Source organism: Centruroides vittatus, unplaced genomic scaffold (genome assembly GCF_030686945.1).
Source record: "Centruroides vittatus isolate TY-2023 unplaced genomic scaffold, ASM3068694v2 scaffold_149, whole genome shotgun sequence".
Taxonomy (NCBI): Eukaryota; Metazoa; Arthropoda; class Arachnida; order Scorpiones; family Buthidae; genus Centruroides; species Centruroides vittatus.
Genome location: NW_027122681.1, coordinates 1,765,911 through 1,774,190, shown reverse-complemented (window position 1 = coordinate 1,774,190; position 8,280 = coordinate 1,765,911). Strand labels below are relative to the sequence as shown.

At 32.7% G+C, this 8,280-nt stretch overlaps 1 protein-coding gene and 1 long non-coding RNA gene across 2 annotated transcripts in view; one reads left to right on the top strand and one right to left on the bottom strand.

Moving 5' to 3' along the window:
* Positions 1–7: 7 nt before the first annotated feature.
* Positions 8–6,720, top strand: LOC136987271 (uncharacterized). Its single transcript, XM_067284984.1, has 5 exons — positions 8–212; positions 3,283–3,402; positions 5,548–5,648; positions 5,754–5,850; positions 5,915–6,720. The coding sequence occupies exons 1-5, from the start codon at positions 23–25 to the stop codon at positions 6,217–6,219; spliced, it is 813 nt and encodes a 270-aa protein (XP_067141085.1). The 5' UTR covers positions 8–22; the 3' UTR covers positions 6,220–6,720.
* The window catches only part of LOC136987272 (uncharacterized), a 59,890-nt gene continuing 53,950 nt past the window's right edge, over positions 2,341–8,280 (bottom strand). The window contains exon 4 of the long non-coding RNA XR_010882599.1: positions 2,341–2,497. This is a non-coding gene — a long non-coding RNA (uncharacterized lncRNA). The remainder of the gene's footprint in view (positions 2,498–8,280) is intronic.

The following is an 8,280-nucleotide window of genomic DNA, read 5'->3' as shown; positions in this document are numbered from 1 at the left end:
TCTTAAATTACGAGAATTCTCTATGCAAACATATCCATTGTCTCTTCCTCAACAATCTGTAATGAAAAGGCATAGACCTGTAGATTTTTCTTCCAAGAAGTCAGGATCAAAAGTAGTTAAATTTGGTGATACTGAAATTGTCGTCAAAGACGGAGAAACAGAAATTACACAGAAGGAATTAACTACCTATTCAATATTCATTGAATTAAAAGGTATGAGAAAGAAAAACAATTTTTTAAGCTTGGAGAAATCAACTTATTGTATTACTTTGAAGCACTCCTATACCATTAATTAATGGACAACCTCTTCATGTTATGTGTACAGTTTAAGGGGATCGTTAAGGGGTATGTGGTCCTACACACAGAGTGAGTAGGAATCAAGTGTCTCAAAACTCTGTACAGTTTCTAATAGGGTAAAGTTAGTGGAAATTTATGTTTTGTTGACTCTAAAAGGCTATGTTAAGACAATTAAAAATTGTCTTAACATATCCTTGTTATACATCCATTATTTAAAGTATAACTTGAAGCTTTATTAATTACAATTATTGTTATTAATTAATAAGTGTTATTTGCCTACTGTTTATTTCAGTAATGTCTTTAACAACAGTTAACATTTAAATTGCTGGCATTTCTTATTTAAAATGTTTAATGTTCAACATTTAAAGTATTATTTACTTGCAGTATTGTAGTTTAAAGCCCTGGTTAACCAATGACAATTTCACATTGTTTCTGTTTGTTTAGTTATGGCAATGCAACACTTGGGCGATCTGCCTAGGGGGATGCCTTCTGGGAGGTCTTTTTAAGGGAAACTGGCCCCTATTTAGGCATTACAGACGTGGAGAAAACCTGGAAAATTGCATGTGGCCAGCCTGTCCGAGCAAGGCGCAAACCCACAACCGAGCTCCCAGTGTTCAGGGTACGAAGACCGCTTGGCCACTCTTCACATTGTCAACCACATGTTAAGGTCAATAGTGCAAAATGATGACTTAAAAAATAGCTGAAGATAATGATAATTTTAACTGAAATTGAAATGTATTGTTTTGCTAATTCCAAAAACATACCTGCAATTGCAAAAGGTGGATTGTGCTATATTATTCAGAAGTCTGTAGCATCATATTGTTTCCTAAGTTATTTAAGACACAATATTTTTATAAACACAATACCTGCACATGTTATTTTATAGAACAACAATAAAAATTGAATTCTAATAAAAAAAGCATTATAATTTTCATTAAAATTAACTTTAAGTAGACAATTATTATTGATTCTTTCTTTAACAAGAAAAATTTTGTTAGTTTGCTTATTTTATTATTATTTTTATAAAAGTTTATGCAGGATGATAAGAAAAGTGTCTCCTAGGCCCATTATTTCAGAAACTAATACAGCAATCACTGTAGACCTTTGCCAACATATACCATATCAAACATGCATTAAATAGTGGTGTAAATTTCTGCCCCCTCCAACTCTTTTGGGAGAGAGGGCAATGGAAATAGGGTAATATTGTAGCATATGAAAAAATACATACTACTACTTTTAGTACATTCCAAAATATCAAATAGAATCCTCTAACAGGCTGCCAAATATGACAGGTGAGTGCATCACTGCATAATGCAAGTAAAACTTTTCATTGGGGAAAATCATCATTTCCTATCAGAGGTCAGAAAACTCCTCTTTCCACATTGCATTGCAGGGAATGCAAGTATAGTTAGGTTTAGATCATTTGTATATCCATAACACTGCTAACCTAATTTAGTTGAAAATATCAAATGCCATTAAATAAAAAACATAGTATAATACAGATGTTTGCATGTGCTATTTATTGTACATACTTAAAATAACTGTCTTCCACAATAATGCACACTAAACGAAAACTGGTATCCATCGTGGAGATCCATTGTATTGAAAACCATAGGGTGCACAAGTGTTGCAATGGCAGGTTTTCTATGAGCAGTCAAAATATTTTAAAGGTATACTGGAATGCAAAATGATTATATAATGAAACACACCTTTTTGATTTCCAGTAGTATTTTCTATGAACTCTGCAACTGTTCAAATGTTGATTGGACACATACAGTTCGTGTAAAACACAGAACCAATTAACCGTTCCCCAAACATCACATCAAATGTTGATAGACCATTTCACTTGATGGTGAGTGTCCCTTGCCCAACGTGGATTCTTTTAGATCCAGTAATGCATGTTATGTGGGAATATTCCATCTCGATTAAATTTGAATTCATCAGTCCACAGACGTTTGCAATGAAGTTTGGTACAATTTTATAATATGATATGATGTGAATCCAATCTATTTTCTGCTGTTCATCATCCTTGTGTACTGCACATTGTATTAATGCATGCTGAATAACATACAGACGAGAGATGTCACACTCGCAGACAGTTGTTGGATACTGTTAAGTGAAGGTGCAAACATGTATGCCACAATGGCTGCATGGTCTCCCTCTTCTTTGATGATAAGATGTCTTGCAATATTCAATATGTTCTGAAACAAAAAAGCACAATAAATTTTAAATATTCTGTCACTAAACATTTCTAATTAAATAAATAAATAAAATTCAAGCAAATACAAGTTTTGCTTTTTGGATTTTTTTCAGATCTTTACAATCCAAAATTGGCTGAATTCATAAATGTATAACCCACAGATACAGAGGACCAATTACATTTCATTTTCTGTAATATATATTCTTTAATTCTTTTGCCAATCATCCTTTTTTTGTCATATGCAACAATCTTTCTATTTTCTTTAAAACAGTCCTATAATAAGATACCTAATATTAAACTTGTGAAATTTCTCTCCGAGTATCAATTAAATGTAATTTTGTACAGTAAAATACAAATACTAGTCATTAATTTATTGGCCACTCTAGGAGTCTGGGATTTCTGCCGAGGACGGGACAACCACCTCCTCAGATTCTGCATTATGCGTTGATTGTAGCCATGGATCTTTGGGTGGGTGGGATATTGAATAGGTACCCAGTACGACAGACCTTTTAAGCCTAGGTGCTGAGTGACAATTTTTTAAAATCATTACTTTTATTTTGATGTGCTTGGTGTATGATGACACTCTGCATATCAGTCTGAAGGGTTTAACAGTTTTTGATATTTTCAATGAAAAATTTGTTTTTAAGTGACTTAATTTTAAAAGAATAGAATAGTTAGAAACAAATTCAATAAATACACAGTTTATAACTATAATTATAATAAGAAAAATTTGAAATTTTCAATAAAATTATGTTATGCTAATCTTAAATTTAATTTTTTTCATAGAATGGGTTAAATGTAAAGGTGGTTTGCCATTATGTGACTTTGTATTTACTAATATCCAAAATACTGCAATGAAAGAAAATAATGAAGAATTACTCGAGTTATTAAAGAATATCCCGTATTGTAAGTTTGAAATAAGTCTCTTATTTTTTTATTTTTTTTTATTTTATAACTGATAAAATTCTAAAGTATGTTTTGTTATGTTAATGTTTTTATTTAATACAGATTATTTGTCATTATAAAACACAGATTTTTTTTTACACAATCTTGAAAAATGTTTAGATCAAAACAAATCGTGTACAAAGGGAATTAACAGGTTTCAATAAATTTGCCTGTTTAAAAAATTTTCATTTGGTTTTAAAGTGACAAGTGTGATGAATGTGAAAACATATGGCATTAATAGCACTATTCATGTCATGCAAACTGGTCTGACTTCACTGTGACACAGTGGCGTGCCGTTCTTGGAAGTGCCACTTTCCTTGTATTTTCTAAACTATAAATACATATTGCGCAATTATTTTCATATTTGAATATACTTTGAATTAATTAAAATTTACATTTTATTATAACCGCAATATATATTTTATTACAAATTTCTATACTACATGTGAAAAAAACGATAAGATTGCTATTGTATTTTCAAATATAAATTCATATAGGGATATTCCCAATGGAAGTGTTTGCTGTATTGTTGAATACAGGACAGCTTCCATGGCGAATGAAGTAAAACAACCAGATTATAGGCATTTGCGCATGCACTTTACAGAGCACCAACCTGACGTGGTTTAGCTAGTGGAAGCCACACACCAAAATATCGTATAACGCTTCCAATGATTCTATCCAGGACCAATTCTGGGCTGTTAGTCACCTGCGTGCTAGATATTTGGCCGCCCTTGCCCTTGATTTACGTGGTACGATCCAAAAGTTCGGGGACTGCAGTAATCTATGACAACAAAAGCATGTATTTGAAGTTACAGCATATGAAATGGATTCTACCAAACCACCTCTACGTGTTCAGGTTAATTTCACCCATGTCATGTGATTAAACCGCGAGCGCTGCTGTTTTTTTTCCGGAGATAGTTACCTTTGTTCTGCAACGTAATAAAAGTGGAGTTTCAAGAACAACCTCCAACATTTCGACTTCATCGTGACCTTTCACCGTAGAATCACCGTACACCTTTCTTAGCAATTTTAAAATCTCCGTAGGTGTTTTACCTAAACGCTGACAAAATTTAATGTTGGAGGTTGTTCTTGAAACTCTACTTTTATTATGTCGCAGAACAAAGGTAACTATCTCCGGAAAAAAACAGCAGCGCTCGCGGTTTAATCACATGACATGGGTGAAATTAACCTGAACACGTAGAGGTGGTTTGGTAGAATCCATTTCATACGCCGTAACTTCAAATACATGCTTTTGTTGTCATAGATTACTGCAGTCCCCGAACTTTTGGATCGTACCACGTATAACTTACCAGGAAACTCCTATCGGTTGGGTTATGTTTTGTATAGTTGACAGGAGTTTTAAAAAAATCCATTAAAATATTTGATGTACTTAATAAATAAACAAGTTCAATATATCAGATAATCTATTAAAAATACATTTAGAGAAGTCTACAGTTCTTACTGGCTTATTGAACAAACGAATATAAATGGACTCTAGACCATCACTGATTGCCCCTGGAAGTCGTCTTCTTACAGAAACACAGCTTCCCTATCATCAAATGTCATGGCACACCACTGCTGTGACATATTGCATGTGAAAAGTTGCTTCACACTATACAGCAGTTGGTTGTCTGCATCTGCCAATCACCAGACTGACAATTTTCCCTTTTATATAATTGTCACTGTTTTATTGGCGACGGCCATATGGCTGAGGTAATTACAGGCATCATACTGAGGAATCCAGAATCAAATCTGAATGAGCAACCCCAAAGAATTTTTCATGGGCACTGTATCCTGTCTGTCCCATCCAGATTTGAATAAACCTACAACAGGTATGGAAAATAAGCCCTCTTAATATCCACACGGCAGAAAGTTTTTTCATTTTTAACTCTAACTAAAAGCACAGAAGTCAAGTAACTTACTATTTTTTTTAGTGTTATTCAACTGACTGTCAAAAACTTTCTTGTCAGAGATATCAACAGTTTGTATTACGCATTTTAATTAAGGCATTCACACAATGTTTGGCCGGACCGTCACCAGACCAATAGGTCATACAGCATGAATCACAAAAATTAGATTAGATAATAAAGTATTATCGTTTTTCAGGTGAAAATGCTATTTCAGAACCGGAACCAGAAATTTTAGACTTGGACTGCGACGATAAAGTACGAAAAACAATCATAGATTTGTCTAACATTATTAATAAAGTAAGCAAATTAAATTTTCAAAAGCCCTTAAAGTCAAATTTGATATTAAGAATGTACATAACAAAAACTTGCCAAAATTTAATAGAATTGTTTGAAATTTTTCAGAATGGTGGATTTTGCACAGAAGGAATCCTCCTCCAGAAAGGAGTTCTTAAAAAGCCATTTTTGTTACATCTCAGAGAAGCCGGTTTAAATTCTCTAGGTAAGATTATATTTTCTTTTTAAGAATTCATCCTTAGGTTTTAACAATTTACTAAATTATTTAGGAACGAAAGCTTCTAAAGATATAGAATTCATGGTATCCACATTAGCCTTTCTCCTGTTCTGTGCATCCTACTTTGTCCAGTTTTCTAAGAAAAAGATCTCTGGAAGTACCGAAATTGATAAACTACAACACCTTGCAGATTTTCTAGCCGAAACAATACTCTGGGCAGACTTGATACCCATTATTAAAATGATCAGATTTATAATTTGTATGCAACACAAGCATTCCATGGCTTGCCAGTCTCTCGGTGTAGGCAAAAATTGGGAAGATTTCATATTAGATTTTATTCGGGAACCCTTGCTTTAGTGCCACAATCCTTAACATATTGAATAATCAAAAATCAGATGCAAGAGCTATTTAAAGTTGTTACTATGTCATTGAATTTAATGTTAGCATATAAATAATTAAAAATATAATATACTGTGATTTGAAATTACAAACAATAAGCAATCCTTCTATTTTGTAACACTTAGTAATGATACTAGTCCCATACGTTAAACGAGAAATCGTAAATGTCAGATTAAAACACATTGTTTGGTAATTAATTTCTGAACATACACAAGAACAAAAATATTTTACGTATATTTTTATACAATTTAAACTGAATTAGTTTTCTAATATTTATAAAAGAAAACAAGAGAGTCCTGTCTATGGATCAACATATGTCATATGCATTTTATTGAAGATATATATTAGTTTGTATTGAATTTTTCACATTATGTTTACCAGAGATGTGTTTTCAACATTTATTGTGATTTACCTATTTTTGAACTGTCAATAATAAATAAATATAAGTAATACAAAGTATACTGTTAATATCATTTGCAAAATGCTATATCATATAAGAATCAGCAACACCTTACATACTCAAGTCTTTAAGAACTACTTTATTGGGGAATTAATAAAAAGCAAGTCTTAGACATAATCCCCATACTTTCAACTTCTTAGAATCATCATCAAGAGCAAAAAACAAATTTCATTGGATTAAAGACATTCCAGACCTCATCCAATTAGAATGAAGGTTAGTTCTTCAGTAAGAATAAAGCAGAATAACGAAATTTTGACGTTCTCGAACAATATTTGAAATAGTTCACAGAAACAGTGAAAATTTTCCCATAAATATAATAGAAAACACTTTCCAATATTTTGAATCTTATTCAGATATTGCATTAAATTCGGACAGACATGTTACCCATCTTTCTGCCCTCCATCAATTAATCTAATTACCATAAAGACATTATTATTTTCAACATCTTTGTTAAGAGATCTATGCAAATAAGGATTAGTTATGTGACTCCATTTGTGTGACATTTAGAACAACCGAAGAAAATCTCATCTTCAGCATATCTTGCTTTAGAATTGTTAGATTATGCTGGTCCTAACCAAACTGCTCTTTTTAGAGCCAATATTTAATAGTTAAGAGTAGCAAAAATCGGTTAGAAACATTAGATATATGGGCTTACCTGTTTGTGTTTGATTATTTTTCCTTTTAAAGAAAGAATATAACTTGACAAAGGAAATCTAGACAATGTAAGTCTCAAGAGGAAATATCTTCAGCTGGGATCGAATTAAATGTAGATTTTGACTCATCTCGCGATCTAAATTGAGATATCGTTACACTTAGAAAGCGAAAACGAGGAATGGCGACCAATCAGAATGGGCAAAAATAATAACAACCTTAAATTTTAAGGACGGAAGAGCTTCTCCCTGAGATTTCTCAATGCCAGATCTTGGTTGCATCTTCAACTTCACTCTCAACTCCCACATACTTACTAAAAATGCCTTTCTTTTTTGTAATTATCGAGTCTGTCTCGGTGTCTGTCACACTTACTTACGAATCTACACCTGTCTACACCTTCTGACTCGAACGCACAATTTGCCATTTCACGTGATAAAACTTATTATTTTTTAATTATCTTTTGAACAAATAAATCTTAGAATATATTTTTCTTTAGGTATATGTTTATCGTTCAAATTTTTAAAATCTGGCCATTCGAAATAGATTTGCAAAAACATTTTGATGCTTACAATAAATTTATTTTGAGACTGGAGTAAATGCATCGCTTTCAACATACCAATAAAGCTGCTCTTAACCATTAAATCGTGGCTCCGAAAAGGGCCATTTGGATACAAAACCATCGACGTCTACCAATTCTGAGCTAGGGCACGTCGATATTTCTTAAGACGTCTTTTTTTTCTGATTCTTCGAGCTCCCCTTTTGTTGTTCTCTTTCTTTGACTTCGATCTTTTCCTTTTTTTTTCTCAGCATGGAGGCTCTCGTGCCTCTGCCTCTTCCAGTCTCTCTTTTCGTCTTTCCTTCCCACAACGACCTCCCATGCTTTCTAATTCTTTGCTGCTCTTCACTTT

What these genes read in the sequence shown, in the direction of transcription:
- LOC136987271 (XM_067284984.1), top strand. Translation starts at nt 23, where the DNA reads ATGCAAACATATCCATTGTCTCTTCCTCAACAATCTGTAATGAAAAGG. An exon ending in AATATTCATTGAATTAAAAG is followed by an intron (nt 213 to 3,282) that starts GTATGAGAAAGA and finishes TTTTTTTCATAG; the next exon opens with AATGGGTTAAATGTAAAGGT. An exon ending in AGCCGGTTTAAATTCTCTAG is followed by an intron (nt 5,851 to 5,914) that starts GTAAGATTATAT and finishes TAAATTATTTAG; the next exon opens with GAACGAAAGCTTCTAAAGAT.